This window comes from Hyperolius riggenbachi, chromosome 6 (assembly GCF_040937935.1).
Source record: "Hyperolius riggenbachi isolate aHypRig1 chromosome 6, aHypRig1.pri, whole genome shotgun sequence".
In the NCBI taxonomy this organism is placed as follows: Eukaryota; Metazoa; Chordata; class Amphibia; order Anura; family Hyperoliidae; genus Hyperolius; species Hyperolius riggenbachi.
Window position 1 is genome coordinate 358,924,777 of NC_090651.1, and position 27,115 is coordinate 358,951,891.

Below are 27,115 nucleotides of genomic sequence, written 5' to 3' on the forward strand. Positions count from 1 at the left end.
TTTTTCAGTTGCCAATCATTATCTCATGTTTTCATCTCAAAATTACTCCTTTGTAAAGAGAAAAACAGATCAGAATAACATTGGGGTGAAAGTCTAAAAGATTACGAGAACATGGCTAATTCCTTCCTCCTCCACCCCTTCCCCCCAAAAATAATAATAATTCTGGATTCAACTGTTAACATTTCACTTTCAACCTACAATGACTGTTTGCAAGCTGCGATGAACAGGGAGCCATCATAATCAGTTAAATGGCTCTTAGATTTTCTTGGCATAACTTCACATTGGAGAATGGACATCCCTACTTCAACAAATGCTTTTTTCACAAAATTCTCATCATATGTGAACATGTGAAACTTCTGCTCCCCAACTGTGTAAAACGAGGCATTTCTTGCTCCAATTAAGAACAGGTGACCCCCTGGTTTTAATAGCTTTAAGATCCTTCTCAAGTTACTCATGTAGTCATCTTGATCTTTGCAGATCAGATCCAGCAATCCATAGATGAAGACACAGTCGGCCTGAGGAACCCCTATTAGGTCTGTCAGAGATTCTGTCTCTGTGTCAAATTTCACAACATGGGTAATGGCTGACTTCAGCTTCAACTCTTTCGCCTCCCATTCATCACTGTAAAAAAAAAGAAGAAGCTGAAGATAGTACTACTTTGGAATGCAAAAATACGGGATGTTACTATCAAATTCAAAGGTCATTCCATGAGATCTCACCTTTTTCCTTCTAAGTTGGTAACATGGGCAGCCGCATGTCCCCAACTGAAAGCTCCAGTACGGTCACCCTGCCATTTCATTATCTCCATGATGCACTGCTCATTGGTCCTCATCAGGATGATCTCTTGGAAGAACTCACAGGCAGAATAGAGATGGTGAATATGGGGGCCGGCACTGATGTCAATCAAGAGCTTTCCAGTAATGTGACCTGCAGGGGGTAGACAACGTGTTAGAAGGAATTTCATCACGCAACATTTATTTCAACCATGGCAGTGTAAAAGATAATGAGGCACAAGCTAATTCCCTTGTTTTCCTAAGTTTTTCCAAGGAGATATTTCAACACTTATAGTAAAATTCCTTCTAGGCCACCAGCAAGCAAGAAGATATGCATAATCATTTTGATAGCACATTTCCACCTACTTGTTGGTACTTTTTCAATTGCAGAGTGATGGAAAGTTATTTTACTGTAAACAGAAGATGAAAATAATCTTCTCTGAGAAAACTTAGTAGAAAAAGTGAATTGGATAGGGCCCAATATATGAATTTAAAGGGATCATTTGAAGGTAAAATGACAGGTGACCAGAAACAGCTTACCGGGGTTTTGGGAAACCTATCTGAGAAATGCCTTTTAACCACTTAGCAACCCTTGCCACCCTTATCTACGCCCCTTTAAAATTCACCTGGGGCACAGGGGCGTAGATAGGCATCTCCTGTTTGTTTTCCCGCTGTGAGCGTTCGCGTGCGCGATCGCGTGCACGCGGATGCGCGGTCGCGTGCACGCGGATGTGCGGTCGCGTTCGGCACCCGCTGGTCAGCCAATCAAGTGCTTACAAGTTTGAATGAGCACTGCCAAAGCCAATGACAGTGCTCATTCATTTAGAATGTGTGTAAACATTGAATCAATCACTATGCTGTTACAGTTACTGAGATCACTCGTAAGAGGATCTCAGATAACTAATACAGCATTAGTGAGTGATTAGCATCAGTGAGGTTTTTTTTAAAATAAATTATACCCCCATTAAGCCCATTAACCCTTGCCTCCCTGAAATGTTAAAATTAGTGTTGTTTTTAGGGGAAAAACCCTGTGGTAGAGAAGTGGTTAAAGTATCAGCTTCTGAAGAGCAGTAATCCTCACCATCAGAGGGTCTAGAGAAAACCACCATCATAGGGTCTAGAGAAAACCACCATCAGAGGGTCTAGAGAAAACCACCATCAGAGGGTCTAGAGAAAACCACCATCAGAGGGTCTAGAGAAAACCACCATCAGAGGGTCTAGAAAAAAACCACCATCAGAGGGTCTAGAAAAAAAAAAACACTACCTGGAAGTTATAGGTATTATCTATTTAAGTCATGGCTGATCTAAAATCACTATAGTTTTTTTCAACCGATCACACACTTAAATTAAAACTTTACCACAATTGCAAAACCTAACACTCAAGGAGCAAAATACCTTCTCAGATAGGCACAACTATAAGCACATAGACAGCTTCACACTTTTAGCAAAACTCTACACGCAGTGATTTTCAGAACACTACACACAATTTGTGTACATTAGACTCAGAAATCAATGGTATTTACACTTCCTTGCAATATCAAGGCAAAGACTCTCAAATGAGCACTCACATGAACCGAATGGTTAAGCACAGTCACCAGGTGTGCACACACAAAGGTGCATAAATATGGACACACCAGTCAGGGCTACAAACACTACAAAAGTCAACTGTCTTCAACAAAAATGGATAGAGGAAGAGTGCGGATGAGAAGAGGAATTCAGACAGGAAAAGATAGAGGCAGAGGGAGAGGAAGACCTGGAGGAGGAGTGGGACAAGCACAAAAAAGGCAACCAAATCTGTCTAATGAAATACATGCTACATTTGTGGGCCATGTGATACAGTAAACCTAGACATTTACAATATATCCTACATCATTCAATTTTCTGAAGCATTGATCAGAATCCTCTACCACAGCTGTAAAAAAAAAATTGTACACAAATACTGTAATTGTTTTTGTTTTCAAAAAAGGGGAAATCAAAGTTTTCATTGTATGGTGTGTGGCCCGCTTTAGTCATAGGGTCATACATTTTGAAATTGCGGGTGTTTTGACGAAATCTGAAATTCCATGTGAAAATGCAATTAATGCTTTCATATGTGGCTGCTGCACTTTCAGGAGCCATCTGTGATTCTGTATAGGATTTTTGTAAAGAAAGATAGAAGTTGCAGGACGTTGGCTTCAACAAACAGAATGTGCACAGATTGTTTTTTTTTACTAGACTCTTTCACAGCGATGACGTGTCCTCGTGGAAGAGACCTAACCACTAGTCTAACAGTTAAAACATAATTCTTACCTGGGGCTGCTGGCCATTAATGGTCCACACAATTTTTCAAAAAACAAAAGATTGGCAGCGCTCCAAGGCTGCAAATGAAATGAATCCAACAGAGATTGGTCATTTAGAACCAAGGCAAACCTTTTGCGTTGCACTTCCACTTCCTTGTACCAACTCTTATCATATACTAAAAATTGACCAACCCCAAAATACTACACCAGTAAAATATGGTAGCCCCACCATCCTGATTGCCCATTTCTGTCTTTATCATGTTTTATGACTTTGCAGCAGGGATGAGCAGAAACTACGCCAGTGCGAATTTACGTATCGTAGTTCGTAGGTGAAGTTTCAAAACTACGCTTACAAATTTACGTGTAGCGCAGTACTGCTATGCGTAGCTTACGCCCACTATGCATAATTAACATGTGTATTGTGTAGTGAACTACGAATGCGTTATTTCCGCGTGCAATTGTATGCTTACAAATTTACGCATTGTAAAGGGGAATGTACGCATAGAAGAGTACCTGGTATAAAAGAGGAATTAATGTGTAAAATTTTCTGCATGCGGGCATAAGCGTCTGCATACGTGTAATTGCGTATTTTAACGTGTAGTTTAAGAAATGCATACGAAGTGAATATTTGATTTCGAAGCCGTAGTTTGGCGAAGCGTAATTGCGTAAAACTATGCGTTATTCCAATGTAGCGAAGTTGGCTGACTATGACCATCCCTACTTTGTTGCTTCTCCACAAGATAGCATGTTGTCTATCTACCTACCACACCCCCATCAGTCAGATGTATGCTCTGCCCCTCGTGGCCTCCATGATGACAGACCTGCCACATTGCATTTCATTAGACATGTTGCTCTGCCACACCCCAACATCTTAGGAGCATGAATCCTTCCTTCTCTTGTGCCATTTTTGCTTTAATGCTTAACCATCTCCCACTCGCCTAATGCCGATTGGCGGCGGGAGAGTTGCGCTCTCAGGTCTCAATCACTCCAATAGGCATCATCTCGCAAGGAGTGAGATTAGCAGAGAACGAGTGCTGTCTCGAGTGCGCGTTCCCTGCTGTCAACACAGTGTGGCTCCCTGATCAGCCTGCCAGCCCGCAATCGGAGCTGGCAGGCTGATTTTAACTGAAAGAAGCAAATATATATGTGTACAGCACTGTAATCTAGAACAGCGGTGTACAGTGGACAGCTCTGTCACTTAACTGTCCCTCCCAACAGTAGTGTTGGGCGAACACCTGGATGTTCGGGTTCGGGCCGAACAGGCTGAACATGGGCCAGATGTTCGGCATGTTCGGCCCGAACCCCGAACTCAATGGAAGTCAATGGGACCCCCGAACATGCCCATTTTGGGGGCCCTATGGGGTCACAGGCATAAGGGGGGAGCATGCCCCGATCGCGCGGGGGGGGGGGGGGGTGTCGGAAATTCCCCCCACCCCCTCCGCTAGCGCTCCCCCCTCTGCCCGCTTCCCCATAAAAAAAGTTTAATGCAAGTTAAATAGTACCGGTGGCTGGCAGTGACGCGTTGAGGCCGGGCAGCGGGCAGTTCAGCGGTAGTACCCTTGTGGTACTTCCGCCCTTTCTCTGACCTCACGTCCTCTGCATACAAGGGTACGCGTCAAGCATACCCTCGTATGCGTCATCACGTAGAGGACGTGAGGTCAGAGAAAGGGCGGAAGTACCACAAGGGTACTACCACTGAACCGCCCGCTGCCCGGCCTCAACTTGTCACTGCCAGCCACCGGTACTATTTAACTTGCATTAAACTTTTTTTATGGGGAAGCGGGCAGAGGGGGGAGCGCTAGCGGAGGGGGTGGGGGGAATTTCCGACCCCCCCCCCCCCCCGCGATCGGGGCATGCTCCCCCCTTATGCCTGCGACCCCATAAGGGGGGCCGTATTCGGCCGAACAGGGGCCGTATTCGGCCGAACAGGGGCCGTATTCGGCCGAACAGAGGCCCTGTTCGGCTCTGTTCGGCCGGCCATTGAACAGTTTGGCCGAACACCATTAGGTGTTCGGCCGAACTTGAACATCACCCGAACAGGGTGATTTTCTGCAGAACCCGAACAGTGGCGAACACTGTTCGCTCAACACTACCCAACAGCTCCCAGTCTAATTCCTATCATAGGCATATGCATATGTATCTGTAGTGTGGTGTATGGATTGCAGTCTAGGGCTGATTTATGGGGGAAGGGGGGAATAAAAGAAATGGGGTTTTTTATTAAAAAAAAAATGTAATTAATAAAAAGAAAATAAAAATAGCAGCAGCAATCAAATACCACCAAAATAAATCTCTATTAGTGGGAAGAAAACTAGGCAAAATTCATTTGGGTGCTAAGTTGTAAGACCGAGCAATAAACTGATAAAGCTGTGAAGTGCTGCATTGTAATAAATCATCTGGTCACTAGGGAGGATAAAACTCTGGTCCTCAAGAGGTTAAAGGACCACTGTCATGAAACAATGTAAAATTGACGTGTGTGCATACAACAACAAAACAACAACAAACAACATCTGTAAAGTGCTTTTCTCCTGTAGGACTTAAAGAGAGTCTGAAGCGAGTTTAAAAATCACTTTTTAGCTTATAATCAACATGGGCATGCTTGCCCCAGCTAAAACGCCGCTCTCCTGTGGCAGAACGAGGGGTCTTTACTCCCCAAATCCCCTCCGTGTTTTGCAGGGATCGCTCCCTGCTTGAGGCAGGGCTAGCGGCTATAGCCCTGCCTCTCAGCGCATCTATCAGCGCGTATCTCCGCCTCTGCCCGCGCCTCTCAGTGTTCCTTCACTGAGAGGGGCAGGGAGATCCGCCACTGACAGACGCGCATGGAGGCAGAGCTACAGCCGAAAGCTCTGCCTCCATGAGCAGCAAAATCTGCAACCAAGTTGGTCATGAATTTGGCAGGAGGGGGGATTTGTGGGGTAAAGACCCCTCGTTCTGCCGTAGGAGAGCGGCGTTTTAGCTGAGGCAAGCATGCCCATGTTGATTATAAGGGAGATTTCTACAGGTGAAAAAAGGTAAAGAAAAAATTGAATAATGTGAAAAAGTCCATTTATTTCAGTAATTCAAATTAAAGGGTGAAACGAACATATGAAATAGACTCATAGAATTTAATGGAAAGCGAGATATATTTCAAGGTTTTAGTTAATATTATGGATTACTGCTTATGAAAACCCCCAAATTAAAATCTCATCCCATTAGAATATTGTGAAAATGTTCAATGTTCTAGGCTCAAAGTGTCAGACTATTATCAACTAATTCATACAAAACACCTGCAAAGGGCTCCTATTTCATATATTAGTTTCACCTTTTAAGTTGTAGTACTGAAACAATAAATGGACTTTTGCAAGATATTTTTTGAGTTTCACCTGCATAAGTCCGCAAATGCCAGGCTATTCGGGTGGCTTTTCAGTCTGGAGTTGAATAACTCTGGGGATGGGGTTGTCTTTACTGGGTCAGGCAAGCAATTCCAAAGTGTAGGAACAGCATGACAGAAAGCTCCAGCTCCAAAGGTTCTGAGGTGCACTCTGGGAGTGACCAAGTTTATGGAACCTGCTGATCTGAGGTTGTGAGAGGTGTGGTGCAGTTTAATCGAGTCCTTTATGTATCCAAGGCCCAAATTGTGTAGGGATTTGAATGTCAACAGTCCAATCTTGAAGAGTATTCTCTATTTTACAGGTAGCCAGTGCAGTGAGCAAAGAATTGGTGTAATGTGACAGTAGCAAGGTTGGTTTGTCAGCAGTAGCATTCTGTACTAATTTCATGTGTACATTTGTTCCTGAATAAAATGCCCTAGAAATGTATTTTCTTTTCCTATGCTGCTGCCACAAACAGTAGGTAGTAAAATGACACATCTGACTTTTGGACTATAGTCCTTATGGGGACTCTCTGCATTTCCTTCATTTTCAAGAGCACTTGTTGAATGGCAGTTGCTCAGTCCAACTGTCAGAATATGGAGGGTGGCCAATATCTTTGTATAGATCCTCTACAGAGATTTGGAGATTGTTTTTATAAAGAATAAAGGAAATATTGAGAATCCCCCATGAGAAGATGGGCTAGTCCAAAAGCTGTCAGGTTTTTACTTCCTATTGTAAGTGACAGCAACATAAGGAAAAACTAATTTATAGTGCATTTTACTCTGGTAGAGATGTACATCTCACATATATCAGTGAAACATTTTTTTAATTTGTCATGATAGTGGTTTCATGAGAGTGTCCACTCTTTGGCTTTGTGCACTCTGTGCCCATTCAATAGGCACCTATTTGCTAGACCTTATCAAACTCAAATTGGATATCTCCCTTAAAGGACCACTACTATCACGAAAAAAGTAGGCAGTTCAAATCTGACAGAACCGACAGGTTTTGGACCAGTCCATCTCAAAATGGGGGATTCTCGGGGTTTCTTTGTTTTCAATAGCATTTCCTGAACAGCAGTTGTAAATTCTAACTGACAAAATAGTGTGCAAGTGAGTAGGGAGGCTGGCTGGTATCTTACTATTTTGGCAGTTAAACTGCTGTTCTGGAAGTGCTGTAGAAAACAAAGAAAACCCTGAGAATCTCTCATGAGGAGATGGACTGGCCCAACACCTGTCGGTTCTGTCAGATCTTAACTGCCTACTTTTTTGAGACAACAGTTCTTTAAAGTACACCTGAAGTGTGAGGGATATGGAGGCTGCCATATTTATTTCCTTTTAAACAATACCAGTTGCCTGGCAGCCCTACTGTTCTATTTGCCTGCAGTAGTGTCTAAATCAGCCCTTGTTTGGGCTGGAGGGAGGTGGTGTTGGTTGGTGATGGAGGGAGATGGTGGGCCTCTGGGAAGGGGCGGATGGTGGGATGACTGTGTTGGGTCTGTTTGGGGTTACCTGATGTTTGTTGGATGACTCTGTAGGGTATAGGTTCTCTTAAAGAGAGAAGCTGGAGATATGAGAGGAGTACGTGTAGGATGTTGATGGTGTAAATGTATACGACTGTGGTACGAGAGGGATAGGTGGATAGCTGTCTCAGCAACAGTCGTTTAATTGGGGTGGAATAGGGGTTTAATGGTGAAGAAAGTCACAGATATGCATATTTAGCTCTTACCAAACTATGACAAAAAAACTATGATGAATAAACTATGATGATCACACATTTCAGTTCAGGGGTATGGCAAGAAAAGAAACTGCTAATGCCCCAGGTAACTGATTACTCATGAATTTGGGTCTGTGTGCTGAGTTTAAAGAAAAAAAATAAAAAAAATAAAAAATAAAAATAAATCATGCACCTAAAACAAGCATGCAGCTAATCTTGTCAGATTTGACAATAATGTCAGAAACACCTGATCTTGTGCATGCTTGTTCGGGGTCTAGGGCTAAAGGTATTAGAGGCAGAGGACCAGGGGGTCAGCCAGTTTGAATGGAACTAAATATGGCAGCCTACATATACCCTCACTTCAGGTGTAGAGTTGGGCCGAACGGTTCGCCGGCGAACGTGGTTCGCGCGAACGTGGTTCGCGCGAACGTAGGTGGTTCGCGTGCGGGTACCGCACGCGAACCTTTTGCGGAAGAAGTTCGGTTCGCCCCATAATGCACTGAGGGTCAACTTTGACCCTCTACATCACAGTCAGCAGGCCCAGTGTAGCCAATTAGGCTACACTAGCCCCTGGAGCCCCACCCCCCCTTATATAAGGCAGGCAGCGGCGGCCATTACGGCCACTCGTGTGCCTGCATTAGTGAGAGTAGGGCGAGCTGCTGCAGTCTCTCATATAGGGAAAGATTAGTTAGGCTTAACTTCTTCCTGGCTGCATACCTGTTCTGTTCAGTGAGCCCTCAGCCCACTGCATACCTGTACTGTGATCCTGCCACTCCATACCTGTTCAGTGATCCTGCCACTGCATACCTGTTCTGTTCAGTGAGCCCTCAGCCCACTGCATACCTGTACTGTGATCCTGCCACTGCATACCTGTTCAGTGATCCTGCCACTGCATACCTGTTCTGTTCAGTGAGCCCTCAGCCCACTGCATACCTGTACTGTGATCCTGCCACTCCATACCTGTTCAGTGATCCTGCCACTGCATACCTGTTCAGTGATCCTGCCACTGCATACCTGTTCTGTGAACCCACCACTGTATACCTGTTCTGTTCAGTGGACCCGCCACTGTATACCTGTTCTGTGAACCCGCCACTGTATACCTGTTCTGTTCAGTGGACCCGCCACTGTATACCTGTTCTGTTCAGTGGACCCGCCACTGTATACCTGTTCTGTTCAGTGGACCCGCCACTGTATACCTGTTCTGTTCAGTGGACCCGCCACTGTATACCTGTTCTGTTCAGTGGACCCGCCACTGTATACCTGTTCTGTTCAGTGGACCCGCCACTGTATACCTGTTCTGTTCAGTGGACCCGCCACTGTATACCTGTTCTGTGAATCCGCCACTGTATACCTGTTCTGTTCAGTGGACCCGCCACTGTATACCTGTTCTGTTCAGTGGACCCGCCACTGTATACCTGTTCTGTTCAGTGGACCCGCCACTGTATACCTGTTCAGTGAACCCGCCACTGCATACCTGTTCTGTTCAGTGGACCCGCCACTGTATACCTGTTCTGTGAATCCGCCACTGTATACCTGTTCTGTTCAGTGGACCCGCCACTGTATACCTGTTCTGTTCAGTGGACCCGCCACTGTATACCTGTTCTGTTCAGTGGACCCGCCACTGTATACCTGTTCAGTGAACCCGCCACTGCATACCTGTTGTGTTCAGTGAACCTGCCACTGCATACCTGTTCTGTGAACCCGCCACTGTATACCTGTTCTGTTCAGTGGACCCGCCACTGTATACCTGTTTAGTGAACACGCCACTGCATACCTGTTGTGTTCAGTGAACCTGCCACTGCATACCTGTTCTGTGAACCCGCCACTGTATACCTGTTCTGTTCAGTGGACCCGCCACTGTATACCTGTTCTGTTCAGTGGACCCGCCACTGTATACCTGTTCAGTGATCCTGCCACTGCATACCTGTTCAGTGAACCCGCCACTGCATACCTGTTGTGTTCAGTGAACCCGCCACTGTATACCTGTACTGTTCAGTGAACCCACCGCATCAGTGCGCATACCTGTGCAGTTAAGTGAACCCACCTACCTACGTGAGTGCACGCAGTGTGATATACCACTCCGTGCATACCCGATATGGACAAAACAGGTAGAGGAAGAGGAAGAGGTAGTGGCAGAGGCAGAGGAAGGCCACCCGGCAGGTCTGCGCGAGGTCGTGTAAATGTAATTTCGTGTGGACCTGGCCCACAGTACAGTGCTCGGAAGAAGGCACGTCCCATCACCTCCCAAGATTGCCAGGACGTGGTTGAGTATTTAGCGACACAGAACACCTCATCTTGCTCAGCCACCAGCGCTACTACTAGCACCACTTCCGCTGCATTTGACACTTCGCAAGAATTATTTAGTGGTGGTGAAATCACTGATGCACAGCCATTGTTACAGCCAGATGAATTTTCACCAGCTCATATGTCTGCGTTACGCGGCAACACTATGGATGTAACGTGTAAGGAGGATGAAGGACCTACTGATGGTGCATGTTTGGATTTTTCTGAGTCAAGCGAAGCTGGGCAGGATGATTACGATGATGACGATGATAGGGATCCTCTGTATGTTCCCAATAGAGGAGATGAAGAGGGGGACAGTTCAGAGGGGGAGTCAGAGAGTAGTAGGAGGATAGAAGTTGCTGAAAGAAGCTGGGGCAGCTCTTCGTCAGAAACAGCTGGTGGCAGAGTCCGGCACCATGTATCGCCACCACCTATGTACAGCCAGCCAACTTGCCCTTCAGCATCAGCTGCTGAGGTCCCCATAGTGCCCACATCCCAGGGTGGCTCAGCGGTGTGGAAATTTTTTAATGTGTGTGCCTCAGATCGGACCAAAGCCATCTGTTCGCTCTGCCAACAAAAATTGAGCCGTGGAAAGGCCAACACTCACGTAGGGACAAGTGCCTTACGAAGGCACCTGGAGAAAAGGCACAAACAGCAATGGGATGGCCACCTGAGCAAAAGCAGCAGCAGCACACAAAAGAAAAGTCACCCTCCTTCTCCTCTTCCTCCTTCAGGTGCATCATCTGCTTCTGCCGCTTTCTCCCTTGCACCTTCACAGGCACCCTCCTCCACTCCGCCTCTGCCCTTGAGCGGTTCCTGCTCCTCTGCCCACAGCAGCAGTCAGGTGTCCGTGAAGGAAATGTTTGAGCGGAAGAAGCCACTTTTGGCCAGTCACCCCCTTGCCCGGCGTCTGACAGCTGGCGTGGCGGAACTGTTAGCTCGCCAGCTGTTACCATACCGGCTGGTGGACTCTGAGGCCTTCCGTAAATTTGTGGCCATCGGAACACCGCAGTGGAAGATGCCAGGCCGCACTTATTTTTCGAGAAAGGCCATACCCCAACTGCACCGTGAAGTTGAGAGGCAAGTGGTGTCATCTCTTGCGAAGAGCGTTGGGTCAAGGGTACACCTGACCACGGATGGCTGGTCTGCCAAGCACGGGCAGGGCCGCTACATTACCTACACAGCCCATTGGGTGAACCTGGTGGTGAACGATGGCAAGCAGAAAGCGGCGGACCAAATTGTGACACCTCCACGGCTTGCAGGCAGGCCTCCTGCCACCTCCTCTCCTCCTGCTACATGCTCTTCGCTGTCCTCCTCCTCCTCCTCCTTGGCTGAGTGGCAGTTCTCCTCTCCAGCTACACAGCCCCAGCTCCGCAGGGCCTATGCTGCATGCCAGGTACGACGGTGTCACGCCATCTTAGACATGGCTTGTCTCAAAGCGGAGAGTCACACTGGAGCAGCTCTCCTGGCTGCTCTTAAGAAACAGGTGGATGAGTGGCTGACCCCGCACCACCTGGAGATAGGCAACGTGGTGTGCGACAACGGCAGCAATCTGCTTGCCGCTTTGCATATGGGGAAGCTGACACACATACCCTGCATGGCGCATGTCATGAATCTAGTGGTTCAAAGATTTGTGGCAAAGTACCCTGGCTTAGCGGATGTCCTGAAGCAGGCCAGGAAGTTCTGTGGGCATTTGAGGCGCTCTTACACAGCCATGGCACGATTTGCAGAAATTCAGCGTAAAAACAACATGCCGGTGAGACGCCTCATTTGCGATAGCCCCACTCGCTGGAACTCGACCCTGCTCATGTTCTCCCGCCTGCTAGAACAGAAGAAAGCCGTCACCCAGTACCTCTACAACTGGAGTAGAACGAAACAGTCTGGGAAGATGGGGATGTTCTGGCCCGACAACTGGACACTGATGAAAAATGCATGCAGGCTCATGCGGCCGTTTGAGGAGGTGACCAACCTGGTGAGCCGCAGTGAGGGCACCATCAGCGACTTAATTCCCTACGCGTACTTCTTGGAGCGTGCTGTGCGTAGAGTGGCGGATGAAGCTGCGAATGAGCGTGACCAGGAACCGTTACGGCAGGAACAGGCATGGGACCAATTTTCATCAGACCCAGCTGTTTCCTCAACACCTGCGGCAGCACAGAGGGGGGAGGAGGAGGAAGAAGAGAGGTCGTGTGCAGAAGACGAGTCAGATTCAGAGGATGATGAGCAAGGTGTTTCTTTGGGGGAGGAGGAGGAGGAGGAGGAGGAGGGGACAGCGGCAGGAGAACAACCGCAGCAGGCGTCGCAGGGGGCTTGTGCTGCTCAACCTTCCCGTGGTATTGTTCGCGGCTGGGGGGAGGAGTTTGACTTACGTGACGTCACTGAGGAAGAGCAAGAGGAGATGGAGGGTACTGGATCCGACTTTGTGCAGATGTCGTCTTTTATGCTGTCCTGCCTGTTGAGGGACCCCCGTATAAAAAACCTCAAGGGGAATGAGCTGTACTGGGTGGCCACACTACTAGACCCTCGGTACAGGCACAAAGTGGCGGACCTGTTACCAACTCACCTGAAGGTGGAAAGGATGCAGCACATGCAGAACCAGCTGTCAACTATGCTTTACAATGCCTTTAAGGGTGATGTGACAGCACAACGCCAGCAAGGTACCACTGCCACTAATCCTCCTCCCGTGTCCACGCAGTCAAAGACAGGACGCTCCAGCGATCTCATGGTGATGTCGGACATGCGGACGTTCTTTAGTCCAACGCCTCGCCGTAGCCCTTCCGGATCCACCCTCCACCAACGCCTCGACCGGCAGGTAGCCGACTACCTGGCCTTAAGTGTGGATGTAGACACTGCTGTGAACAGCGATGAGGAACCCTTGAACTACTGGGTGCGCAGGCTTGACCTGTGGCCAGAGCTGTCCCAATTTGCCATCCAACTTCTCTCCTGCCCTGCCGCAAGCGTCCTCTCAGAAAGGACCTTCAGCGCAGCTGGAGGCATTGTCACAGAGAAGAGAAGTCGCCTAAGTCACAAAAGTGTTAAGTACCTCACCTTTATCAAAATGAATGAGGCATGGATCCCGGAGGGCTGCTGCCCGCCCCAAGACTAAGTCAGTCCCCGCACACACAGCATCTCTGCCTGCACGCCGTGTGACTGGCTGCCTGGCCTGCCCCAAAAAGACTAAGTCGCTCCCAGTCCCTCCACACAGCATGTCTGCCTGCAGGCCGCTTCACTACCTTCTCCGCCACCACCAACAGGGTCCGGGACTCCAGGCGGATTGCTGAATTTTTTAGGCCGCTGCTAGCAGCGGCCGCTGTAATACTTTTTATGGTGCGTGTACATGACTGCCTAATTTTTCTGGCTGCACTGAGGGCAGCTGCAACAACAAAAGAAAAGGCATGTACATGCGCCCATTCCCCTTCGTGATCATTACCTTGCCGTGGTGAAGGGGCTTGCGTATCACAATGAAGCAATGACCGGCGCCTAGATGAGTGTCTCGGGGGGCACACAAAAGATAATAAGGTCGTTGCTTCATTGTGGTCAGACCAAATTTGATCAGCTGGACAGTCACTGTTCTGTCATTCAGCTACATCAGCCAGGCCGACCATATGGGCTGTAAAGCCACCAAAACCTGCACTCTCGCCATGGTGCGCACCAGTCCAGCACGGCCGTCACTACACAAACAGCTGTTTGCGGTGCGTTACACGGTGAGTTTGGTGTGTCAGTGTGAAGCAGTACCTTAATTACACTACCTGATTGATGTATACACATGCAAGATGTTTTAAAGCACTTTAGGCCTGTCATTTAGCATTCAATGTGATTTCTGCCCTTAAAACGCTGCTTTGCGTCAAATCCAGATTTTTCCCGGGGACTTTTGGCGTGTATCCCACTCCGCCATGCCCCCCTCCAGGTGTTAGACCCCTTGAAACATCTTTTCCATCACTTTTGTGGCCAGCATAATTATTTTTTTTTTTCAAAGTTCGCATCCCCATTGAAGTCTATTGCGGTTCGCGAACTTTAACGCAAACCGAACGTTCCGCGAAAGTTCGCAAACCCGGTTCGCGAACCTAAAATCGGAGGTTCGGCCCAACTCTATTCAGGTGTCCTTTAAATGTAATTTTAAAAAAATTGGTTATCAATGTCATTGGTGTACTTACCCATGACAAGTGCGTGGTGCATTTTCTCTACTGGAAATAACACAGAGTCTTCTTTAAATGACATGTCCGGATTTTCTGAATAATATGTTTCCAGATATGTTCTGGAATCATGATCTTGTTCGTGTTTATGGTAGAGCTTGTAGGAGCTGCGGTCCATCTTGTAGGTCAGGCAGAAGACTAGTCACAGCTTTCTCCTCTGTCGTTCTGATAATGAAAGGGTACCGGGTTATACTTATCAGAATCAACAAATTCTGAACATCACAAGCACATCATATGTCCAGGATATGATCATGAGAGCTCAGTTGAATGTATACTTTGTTGATCACATGTTAGCAACCATTAACCGTATCTGCTCTTTAGGGAGAAAAAATGTAATATGATAGTGTGCTGTTCTGTCGTACTACAACAGTGCTGCTCGGATGCCACTTTTCACTATCTGGATCCGATTCTGATCCGGATACCCCAATATCCGATCCGGGTCGGATATCCGAGTTCAAAATTTTCCAATCCGAATCGGATATCCGACCCCAGTATCCAACGGATTCGGATATCCGGATAGAAAACCGGAAGTGGCCTTTAAATTGCGGTTGTACTGCCGCAGTTGGGGCCTCCCCACAACTTGGACAGCACAGACACCTCCAAAAAAATAACACGGCAATCGTGTTCAGAGAATCGCTATGGCACCTAGTGTTGGTACCATGGTACAGGTAAAACATTAAAAAAGGAGAGGCGCCAGGAAGCAGTCGTACTGCCGCATTTGGGGCCTCCCCACAACTTGGACAGCACAGACACCTCCAAAAAAATTACACAGCAATTGTGTTCAGATAATAACCATGGCACCTAGTGTTGGTAGTACCACGGCTGTAAAAAAAAATTGAACCTGGCTTATCAATGAAGATGGAGCCAGGAGGTTGTGGTGGTAAAGGGTGGTGAGGCAGGCATAGTGATTCCCACTCAGCCACTTCATTTCCACCTCTTGCCAACAACATGGGCCAGGAACTCACCAACCGCCCAAGCCTGGTTTATTTTTAAAAAAGTCAGTCTGTCCACAGACTGGGTGGACAGATAAGAGCGCTGCTCGGTGACCACGCCACCGGCTTAGCGGATGTCCTGAAGCAGGCCAGGAAGTTCTGTGGGCATTTGAGGCGCTCTTACACAGCCATGGCACGATTTGCAGAAATTCAGCGTAAAAACAACATGCCGGTGAGACGCCTCATTTGCGATAGCCCCACTCGCTGGAACTCGACCCTGCTCATGTTCTCCCGCCTGCTAGAACAGAAGAAAGCCGTCACCCAGTACCTCTACAACTGGAGTAGAACGAAACAGTCTGGGAAGATGGGGATGTTCTGGCCCGACAACTGGACACTGATGAAAAATGCATGCAGGCTCATGCGGCCGTTTGAGGAGGTGACCAACCTGGTGAGCCGCAGTGAGGGCACCATCAGCGACTTAATTCCCTACGCGTACTTCTTGGAGCGTGCTGTGCGTAGAGTGGCGGATGAAGCTGCGAATGAGCGTGACCAGGAACCGTTACGGCAGGAACAGGCATGGGACCAATTTTCATCAGACCCAGCTGTTTCCTCAACACCTGCGGCAGCACAGAGGGGGGAGGAGGAGGAAGAAGAGAGGTCGTGTGCAGAAGACGAGTCAGATTCAGAGGATGATGAGCAAGGTGTTTCTTTGGGGGAGGAGGAGGAGGAGGAGGAGGAGGGGACAGCGGCAGGAGAACAACCGCAGCAGGCGTCGCAGGGGGCTTGTGCTGCTCAACCTTCCCGTGGTATTGTTCGCGGCTGGGGGGAGGAGTTTGACTTACGTGACGTCACTGAGGAAGAGCAAGAGGAGATGGAGGGTACTGGATCCGACTTTGTGCAGATGTCGTCTTTTATGCTGTCCTGCCTGTTGAGGGACCCCCGTATAAAAAACCTCAAGGGGAATGAGCTGTACTGGGTGGCCACACTACTAGACCCTCGGTACAGGCACAAAGTGGCGGACCTGTTACCAACTCACCTGAAGGTGGAAAGGATGCAGCACATGCAGAACCAGCTGTCAACTATGCTTTACAATGCCTTTAAGGGTGATGTGACAGCACAACGCCAGCAAGGTACCACTGCCACTAATCCTCCTCCCGTGTCCACGCAGTCAAAGACAGGACGCTCCAGCGATCTCATGGTGATGTCGGACATGCGGACGCTCTTTGGTCCAACGCCTCGCCGTAGCCCTTCCGGATCCACCCTCCACCAACGCCTCGACCGGCAGGTAGCCGACTACCTGGCCTTAAGTGTGGATGTAGACACTGCTGTGAACAGCGATGAGGAACCCTTGAACTACTGGGTGCGCAGGCTTGACCTGTGGCCAGAGCTGTCCCAATTTGCCATCCAACTTCTCTCCTGCCCTGCCGCAAGCGTCCTCTCAGAAAGGACCTTCAGCGCAGCTGGAGGCATTGTCACAGAGAAGAGAAGTCGCCTAAGTCACAAAAGTGTTAAGTACCTCACCTTTATCAAAATGAATGAGGCATGGATCCCGGAGGGCTGCTGCCCGCCCCAAGACTAAGTCAGTCCCCGCACACACAGCATCTCTGCCTGCACGCCGTGTGACTGGCTGCCTGGCCTGCCCCAAAAAGACTAAGTCGCTCCCAGTCCCTCCACACAGCATGTCTGCCTGCAGGCCGCTTCACTACCTTCTCCGCCACCACCAACAGGGTCCGGGACTCCAGGCGGATTGCTGAATTTTTTAGGCCGCTGCTAGCAGCGGCCGCTGTAATAATTTTTATGGTGCGTGTACATGACTGCCTAATTTTTCTGGCTGCACTGAGGGCAGCTGCAACAACAAAAGAAAAGGCATGTACATGCGCCCATTCCCCTTCGTGATCATTACCTTGCCGTGGTGAAGGGGCTTGCGTATCACAATGAAGCAATGACCGGCGCCTAGATGAGTGTCTCGGGGGGCACACAAAAGATAATAAGGTCGTTGCTTCATTGTGGTCAGACCAAATTTGATCAGCTGGACAGTCACTGTTCTGTCATTCAGCTACATCAGCCAGGCCGACCATATGGGCTGTAAAGCCACCAAAACCTGCACTCTCGCCATGGTGCGCACCAGTCCAGCACGGCCGTCACTACACAAACAGCTGTTTGCGGTGCGTTACACGGTGAGTTTGGTGTGTCAGTGTGAAGCAGTACCTTAATTACACTACCTGATTGATGTATACACATGCAAGATGTTTTAAAGCACTTTAGGCCTGTCATTTAGCATTCAATGTGATTTCTGCCCTTAAAACGCTGCTTTGCGTCAAATCCAGATTTTTCCCGGGGACTTTTGGCGTGTATCCCACTCCGCCATGCCCCCCTCCAGGTGTTAGACCCCTTGAAACATCTTTTCCATCACTTTTGTGGCCAGCATAATTATTTTTTTTTTTCAAAGTTCACATCCCCATTGAAGTCTATTGCGGTTCGCGAACTTTAACGCGAACCGAACGTTCCGCGAAAGTTCGCGAACCCGGTTCGCGAACCTAAAATCGGAGGTTCGGCCCAACTCTATTCAGGTGTCCTTTAAATGTAATTTAAAAAAAATTGGTTATCAATGTCATTGGTGTACTTACCCATGACAAGTGCGTGGTGCATTTTCTCTACTGGAAATAACACAGAGTCTTCTTTAAATGACATGTCCGGATTTTCTGAATAATATGTTTCCAGATATGTTCTGGAATCATGATCTTGTTCGTGTTTATGGTAGAGCTTGTAGGAGCTGCGGTCCATCTTGTAGGTCAGGCAGAAGACTAGTCACAGCTTTCTCCTCTGTCGTTCTGATAATGAAAGGGTACCGGGTTATACTTATCAGAATCAACAAATTCTGAACATCACAAGCACATCATATGTCCAGGATATGATCATGAGAGCTCAGTTGAATGTATACTTTGTTGATCACATGTTAGCAACCATTAACCGTATCTGCTCTTTAGGGAGAAAAAATGTAATATGATAGTGTGCTGTTCTGTCGTACTACAACAGTGCTGCTCGGATGCCACTTTTCACTATCTGGATCCGATTCTGATCCGGATACCCCAATATCCGATCCGGGTCGGATATCCGAGTTCAAAATTTTCCAATCCGAATCGGATATCCGACCCCAGTATCCAACGGATTCGGATATCCGGATAGAAAACCGGAAGTGGCCTTTAACCACCTTAGCGGTATGGACGAGCTCAGCTCGTCCATTACCGCCAGAGGGTGCCGCTCAGGCCCTGCTGGGCCGATTTACATGAAATAAAGAGCAGCACACGCAGCCGGCACTTTGCCAGCCGCGTGTGCTGCCCGATCGCCGCCGCTCTGCGGCGATCCGCCGCGAGCAGCGGCGAAAGAGGGTCCCCCCAGCCGCCTGAGCCCTGCGCAGCCGGAACAAATAGTTCCGGCCAGCGCTAAGGGCTGGATCGGAGGCGGCAGACGTCAGGACGTCGGCTGACGTCCATGACGTCACTCCGCTCGTCGCTATGGCGACGATCTAAGCAAAACAAGGAAGGCCGCTCATTGCGGCCTTCCTTGTTTATTCTGGGCGCCGGAGGCGATCAGAAGAACGCCTCCGGAGCGCCATCTAGTGGGCTTTCATGCAGCCAACTTTCAGTTGGCTGCATGAAATATTTTTTTTTTAATTTAAAAAAAACCCTCATGCAGCTGCCCTGGCGATCTTAATAGAACGCCAGGGTGGTTAAATTGCGGTTGTACTGCCGCAGTTGGGGCCTCCCCACAACTTGGACAGCACAGACACCTCCAAAAAAATAACACGGCAATCGTGTTCAGAGAATCGCTATGGCACCTAGTGTTGGTACCATGGTACAGGTAAAACATTAAAAAAGGAGAGGCGCCAGGAAGCAGTCGTACTGCCGCATTTGGGGCCTCCCCACAACTTGGACAGCACAGACACCTCCAAAAAAATTACACAGCAATTGTGTTCAGATAATAACCATGGCACCTAGTGTTGGTAGTACCACGGCTGTAAAAAAAAATTGAACCTGGCTTATCAATGAAGATGGAGCCAGGAGGTTGTGGTGGTAAAGGGTGGTGAGGCAGGCATAGTGATTCCCACTCAGCCACTTCATTTCCACCTCTTGCCAACAACATGGGCCAGGAACTCACCAACCGCCCAAGCCTGGTTTATTTTTAAAAAAGTCAGTCTGTCCACAGACTGGGTGGACAGATAAGAGCGCTGCTCGGTGACCACGCCACCGGCTTAGCGGATGTCCTGAAGCAGGCCAGGAAGTTCTGTGGGCATTTGAGGCGCTCTTACACAGCCATGGCACGATTTGCAGAAATTCAGCGTAAAAACAACATGCCGGTGAGACGCCTCATTTGCGATAGCCCCACTCGCTGGAACTCGACCCTGCTCATGTTCTCCCGCCTGCTAGAACAGAAGAAAGCCGTCACCCAGTACCTCTACAACTGGAGTAGAACGAAACAGTCTGGGAAGATGGGGATGTTCTGGCCCGACAACTGGACACTGATGAAAAATGCATGCAGGCTCATGCGGCCGTTTGAGGAGGTGACCAACCTGGTGAGCCGCAGTGAGGGCTCCATCAGCGACTTAATTCCCTACGCGTACTTCTTGGAGCGTGCTGTGCGTAGAGTGGCGGATGAAGCTGCGAATGAGCGTGACCAGGAACCGTTACGGCAGGAACAGGCATGGGACCAATTTTCATCAGACCCAGCTGTTTCCTCAACACCTGCGGCAGCACAGAGGGGGGAGGAGGAGGAAGAAGAGAGGTCGTGTGCAGAAGACGAGTCAGATTCAGAGGATGATGAGCAAGGTGTTTCTTTGGGGGAGGAGGAGGAGGAGGAGGAGGAGGGGACAGCGGCAGGAGAACAACCGCAGCAGGCGTCGCAGGGGGCTTGTGCTGCTCAACCTTCCCGTGGTATTGTTCGCGGCTGGGGGGAGGAGTTTGACTTACGTGACGTCACTGAGGAAGAGCAAGAGGAGATGGAGGGTACTGGATCCGACTTTGTGCAGATGTCGTCTTTTATGCTGTCCTGCCTGTTGAGGGACCCCCGTATAAAAAACCTCAAGGGGAATGAGCTGTACTGGGTGGCCACACTACTAGACCCTCGGTACAGGCACAAAGTGGCGGACCTGTTACCAACTCACCTGAAGGTGGAAAGGATGCAGCACATGCAGAACCAGCTGTCAACTATGCTTTACAATGCCTTTAAGGGTGATGTGACAGCACAACGCCAGCAAGGTACCACTGCCACTAATCCTCCTCCCGTGTCCACGCAGTCAAAGACAGGACGCTCCAGCGATCTCATGGTGATGTCGGACATGCGGACGTTCTTTAGTCCAACGCCTCGCCGTAGCCCTTCCGGATCCACCCTCCACCAACGCCTCGACCGGCAGGTAGCCGACTACCTGGCCTTAAGTGTGGATGTAGACACTGCTGTGAACAGCGATGAGGAACCCTTGAACTACTGGGTGCGCAGGCTTGACCTGTGGCCAGAGCTGTCCCAATTTGCCATCCAACTTCTCTCCTGCCCTGCCGCAAGCGTCCTCTCAGAAAGGACCTTCAGCGCAGCTGGAGGCATTGTCACAGAGAAGAGAAGTCGCCTAAGTCACAAAAGTGTTAAGTACCTCACCTTTATCAAAATGAATGAGGCATGGATCCCGGAGGGCTGCTGCCCGCCCCAAGACTAAGTCAGTCCCCGCACACACAGCATCTCTGCCTGCACGCCGTGTGACTGGCTGCCTGGCCTGCCCCAAAAAGACTAAGTCGCTCCCAGTCCCTCCACACAGCATGTCTGCCTGCAGGCCGCTTCACTACCTTCTCCGCCACCACCAACAGGGTCCGGGACTCCAGGCGGATTGCTGAATTTTTTAGGCCGCTGCTAGCAGCGGCCGCTGTAATAATTTTTATGGTGCGTGTACATGACTGCCTAATTTTTCTGGCTGCACTGAGGGCAGCTGCAACAACAAAAGAAAAGGCATGTACATGCGCCCATTCCCCTTCGTGATCATTACCTTGCCGTGGTGAAGGGGCTTGCGTATCACAATGAAGCAATGACCGGCGCCTAGATGAGTGTCTCGGGGGGCACACAAAAGATAATAAGGTCGTTGCTTCATTGTGGTCAGACCAAATTTGATCAGCTGGACAGTCACTGTTCTGTCATTCAGCTACATCAGCCAGGCCGACCATATGGGCTGTAAAGCCACCAAAACCTGCACTCTCGCCATGGTGCGCACCAGTCCAGCACGGCCGTCACTACACAAACAGCTGTTTGCGGTGCGTTACACGGTGAGTTTGGTGTGTCAGTGTGAAGCAGTACCTTAATTACACTACCTGATTGATGTATACACATGCAAGATGTTTTAAAGCACTTTAGGCCTGTCATTTAGCATTCAATGTGATTTCTGCCCTTAAAACGCTGCTTTGCGTCAAATCCAGATTTTTCCCGGGGACTTTTGGCGTGTATCCCACTCCGCCATGCCCCCCTCCAGGTGTTAGACCCCTTGAAACATCTTTTCCATCACTTTTGTGGCCAGCATAATTATTTTTTTTTTTCAAAGTTCGCATCCCCATTGAAGTCTATTGCGGTTCGCGAACTTTAACGCGAACCGAACGTTCCGCGAAAGTTCGCAAACCCGGTTCGCGAACCTAAAATCGGAGGTTCGGCCCAACTCTATTCAGGTGTCCTTTAAATGTAATTTTAAAAAAATTGGTTATCAATGTCATTGGTGTACTTACCCATGACAAGTGCGTGGTGCATTTTCTCTACTGGAAATAACACAGAGTCTTCTTTAAATGACATGTCCGGATTTTCTGAATAATATGTTTCCAGATATGTTCTGGAATCATGATCTTGTTCGTGTTTATGGTAGAGCTTGTAGGAGCTGCGGTCCATCTTGTAGGTCAGGCAGAAGACTAGTCACAGCTTTCTCCTCTGTCGTTCTGATAATGAAAGGGTACCGGGTTATACTTATCAGAATCAACAAATTCTGAACATCACAAGCACATCATATGTCCAGGATATGATCATGAGAGCTCAGTTGAATGTATACTTTGTTGATCACATGTTAGCAACCATTAACCGTATCTGCTCTTTAGGGAGAAAAAATGTAATATGATAGTGTGCTGTTCTGTCGTACTACAACAGTGCTGCTCGGATGCCACTTTTCACTATCTGGATCCGATTCTGATCCGGATACCCCAATATCCGATCCGGGTCGGATATCCGAGTTCAAAATTTTCCAATCCGAATCGGATATCCGACCCCAGTATCCAACGGATTCGGATATCCGGATAGAAAACCGGAAGTGGCCTTTAAATTGCGGTCGTACTGCCGCAGTTGGGGCCTCCCCACAACTTGGACAGCACAGACACCTCCAAAAAAATAACACGGCAATCGTGTTCAGAGAATCGCTATGGCACCTAGTGTTGGTACCATGGTACAGGTAAAACATTAAAAAAGGAGAGGCGCCAGGAAGCAGTCGTACTGCCGCATTTGGGGCCTCCCCACAACTTGGACAGCACAGACACCTCCAAAAAAATTACACAGCAATTGTGTTCAGATAATAACCATGGCACCTAGTGTTGGTAGTACCACGGCTGTAAAAAAAAATTGAACCTGGCTTATCAATGAAGATGGAGCCAGGAGGTTGTGGTGGTAAAGGGTGGTGAGGCAGGCATAGTGATTCCCACTCAGCCACTTCATTTCCACCTCTTGCCAACAACATGGGCCAGGAACTCACCAACCGCCCAAGCCTGGTTTATTTTTAAAAAAGTCAGTCTGTCCACAGACTGGGTGGACAGATAAGAGCGCTGCTCGGTGACCACGCCACCGGCTTAGCGGATGTCCTGAAGCAGGCCAGGAAGTTCTGTGGGCATTTGAGGCGCTCTTACACAGCCATGGCACGATTTGCAGAAATTCAGCGTAAAAACAACATGCCGGTGAGACGCCTCATTTGCGATAGCCCCACTCGCTGGAACTCGACCCTGCTCATGTTCTCCCGCCTGCTAGAACAGAAGAAAGCCGTCACCCAGTACCTCTACAACTGGAGTAGAACGAAACAGTCTGGGAAGATGGGGATGTTCTGTCCCGACAACTGGACACTGATGAAAAATGCATGCAGGCTCATGCGGCCGTTTGAGGAGGTGACCAACCTGGTGAGCCGCAGTGAGGGCACCATCAGCGACTTAATTCCCTACGCGTACTTCTTGGAGCGTGCTGTGCGTAGAGTGGCGGATGAAGCTGCGAATGAGCGTGACCAGGAACCGTTACGGCAGGAACAGGCATGGGACCAATTTTCATCAGACCCAGCTGTTTCCTCAACACCTGCGGCAGCACAGAGGGGGGAGGAGGAGGAAGAAGAGAGGTCGTGTGCAGAAGACGAGTCAGATTCAGAGGATGATGAGCAAGGTGTTTCTTTGGGGGAGGAGGAGGAGGAGGAGGAGGAGGGGACAGCGGCAGGAGAACAACCGCAGCAGGCGTCGCAGGGGGCTTGTGCTGCTCAACCTTCCCGTGGTATTGTTCGCGGCTGGGGGGAGGAGTTTGACTTACGTGACGTCACTGAGGAAGAGCAAGAGGAGATGGAGGGTACTGGATCCGACTTTGTGCAGATGTCGTCTTTTATGCTGTCCTGCCTGTTGAGGGACCCCCGTATAAAAAACCTCAAGGGGAATGAGCTGTACTGGGTGGCCACACTACTAGACCCTCGGTACAGGCACAAAGTGGCGGACCTGTTACCAACTCACCTGAAGGTGGAAAGGATGCAGCACATGCAGAACCAGCTGTCAACTATGCTTTACAATGCCTTTAAGGGTGATGTGACAGCACAACGCCAGCAAGGTACCACTGCCACTAATCCTCCTCCCGTGTCCACGCAGTCAAAGACAGGACGCTCCAGCGATCTCATGGTGATGTCGGACATGCGGACGTTCTTTAGTCCAACGCCTCGCCGTAGCCCTTCCGGATCCACCCTCCACCAACGCCTCGACCGGCAGGTAGCCGACTACCTGGCCTTAAGTGTGGATGTAGACACTGCTGTGAACAGCGATGAGGAACCCTTGAACTACTGGGTGCGCAGGCTTGACCTGTGGCCAGAGCTGTCCCAATTTGCCATCCAACTTCTCTCCTGCCCTGCCGCAAGCGTCCTCTCAGAAAGGACCTTCAGCGCAGCTGGAGGCATTGTCACAGAGAAGAGAAGTCGCCTAAGTCACAAAAGTGTTAAGTACCTCACCTTTATCAAAATGAATGAGGCATGGATCCCGGAGGGCTGCTGCCCGCCCCAAGACTAAGTCAGTCCCCGCACACACAGCATCTCTGCCTGCACGCCGTGTGACTGGCTGCCTGGCCTGCCCCAAAAAGACTAAGTCGCTCCCAGTCCCTCCACACAGCATGTCTGCCTGCAGGCCGCTTCACTACCTTCTCCGCCACCACCAACAGGGTCCGGGACTCCAGGCGGATTGCTGAATTTTTTAGGCCGCTGCTAGCAGCGGCCGCTGTAATAATTTTTATGGTGCGTGTACATGACTGCCTAATTTTTCTGGCTGCACTGAGGGCAGCTGCAACAACAAAAGAAAAGGCATGTACATGCGCCCATTCCCCTTCGTGATCATTACCTTGCCGTGGTGAAGGGGCTTGCGTATCACAATGAAGCAATGACCGGCGCCTAGATGAGTGTCTCGGGGGGCACACAAAAGATAATAAGGTCGTTGCTTCATTGTGGTCAGACCAAATTTGATCAGCTGGACAGTCACTGTTCTGTCATTCAGCTACATCAGCCAGGCCGACCATATGGGCTGTAAAGCCACCAAAACCTGCACTCTCGCCATGGTGCGCACCAGTCCAGCACGGCCGTCACTACACAAACAGCTGTTTGCGGTGCGTTACACGGTGAGTTTGGTGTGTCAGTGTGAAGCAGTACCTTAATTACACTACCTGATTGATGTATACACATGCAAGATGTTTTAAAGCACTTTAGGCCTGTCATTTAGCATTCAATGTGATTTCTGCCCTTAAAACGCTGCTTTGCGTCAAATCCAGATTTTTCCCGGGGACTTTTGGCGTGTATCCCACTCCGCCATCCCCCCCTCCAGGTGTTAGACCCCTTGAAACATCTTTTCCATCACTTTTGTGGCCAGCATAATTATTTTTTTTTTTCAAAGTTCGCATCCCCATTGAAGTCTATTGCGGTTCGCGAACTTTAACGCGAACCGAACGTTCCGCGAAAGTTCGCGAACCCGGTTCGCGAACCTAAAATCGGAGGTTCGGCCCAACTCTATTCAGGTGTCCTTTAAATGTAATTTAAAAAAAATTGGTTATCAATGTCATTGGTGTACTTACCCATGACAAGTGCGTGGTGCATTTTCTCTACTGGAAATAACACAGAGTCTTCTTTAAATGACATGTCCGGATTTTCTGAATAATATGTTTCCAGATATGTTCTGGAATCATGATCTTGTTCGTGTTTATGGTAGAGCTTGTAGGAGCTGCGGTCCATCTTGTAGGTCAGGCAGAAGACTAGTCACAGCTTTCTCCTCTGTCGTTCTGATAATGAAAGGGTACCGGGTTATACTTATCAGAATCAACAAATTCTGAACATCACAAGCACATCATATGTCCAGGATATGATCATGAGAGCTCAGTTGAATGTATACTTTGTTGATCACATGTTAGCAACCATTAACCGTATCTGCTCTTTAGGGAGAAAAAATGTAATATGATAGAGGATCCAGTCCAGCAGCCATTTATCCTTCCAAAAGACAACAAAAAAAGACCTCACTGAATTGGAATGTCAGATGGAACTCTAGAACTTGCAAAGAAGTGAAGAGGCGGCACACCCAGAGACGTAGCTAAGGGTGTGCAAGGGGGAGCATATGTCCCCAGGTGCTGAAAACCATATCTACGCCTCTGGGCACACCACTGGCAATGCTAATTAAAGCATGTATTGTAGCACGAGAGAACAGCACACTACATGTTACGAACCATCACGGCCCTTCATCAGGTAATGGACCGTGATGGTTCGTAACATGTAGTGTGCTGTTCTGTCGTACTACAACAGTGCTGCTCGGATGCCACTTTTCACTATCTGGATCCGATTCTGATCCGGATACCCCAATATCCGATCCGGGTCGGATATCCGAGTTCAAAATTTTCTAATCCGAATCGGATATCCGACCCCAGTATCCAACGGATTCGGATATCCGGATAGAAAACCGGAAGTGGCCTTTAAATTGCGGTCGTACTGCCGCAGTTGGGGCCTCCCCACAACTTGGACAGCACAGACACCTCCAAAAAAATAACACGGCAATCGTGTTCAGAGAATCGCTATGGCACCTAGTGTTGGTACCATGGTACAGGTAAAACATTAAAAAAGGAGAGGCGCCAGGAAGCAGTCGTACTGCCGCATTTGGGGCCTCCCCACAACTTGGACAGCACAGACACCTCCAAAAAAATTACACAGCAATTGTGTTCAGATAATAACCATGACACCTAGTGTTGGTAGTACCACGGCTGTAAAAAAAAATTGAACCTGGCTTATCAATGAAGATGGAGCCAGGAGGTTGTGGTGGTAAAGGGTGGTGAGGCAGG

At 49.0% G+C, this 27,115-nt stretch overlaps 1 protein-coding gene across 1 annotated transcript; it reads right to left on the reverse strand.

Annotated features, from left to right (window-relative positions):
- LOC137523000 (indolethylamine N-methyltransferase-like) lies at positions 1–26,078 on the reverse strand. The gene is made up of 6 exons (XM_068243175.1): positions 25,868–26,078; positions 22,270–22,473; positions 18,145–18,348; positions 14,547–14,750; positions 720–927; positions 1–621 (listed from the first exon to the last, which is right to left on the reverse strand). Exons 4-6 carry the CDS (start codon positions 14,701–14,703, stop codon positions 195–197), a joined length of 792 nt encoding a protein of 263 aa, XP_068099276.1. The 5' UTR covers positions 14,704–14,750; positions 18,145–18,348; positions 22,270–22,473; positions 25,868–26,078; the 3' UTR covers positions 1–194.
- Between the last annotated feature and the right edge of the window lie 1,037 nt (positions 26,079–27,115).

Coding starts and splice junctions, on each gene's coding strand:
- LOC137523000 (XM_068243175.1), bottom strand. CDS start 14,703: ATGGACCGCAGCTCCTACAAGCTCTACCATAAACACGAACAAGATCAT. Junction 928..14,546: donor GCACCACGCACTTGTCATGG/GTAAGTACACCA, acceptor TACCCCCTGCAG/GTCACATTACTGGAAAGCTC. Junction 622..719: donor ACCAACTTAGAAGGAAAAAG/GTGAGATCTCAT, acceptor TTTTTTTTACAG/TGATGAATGGGAGGCGAAAG.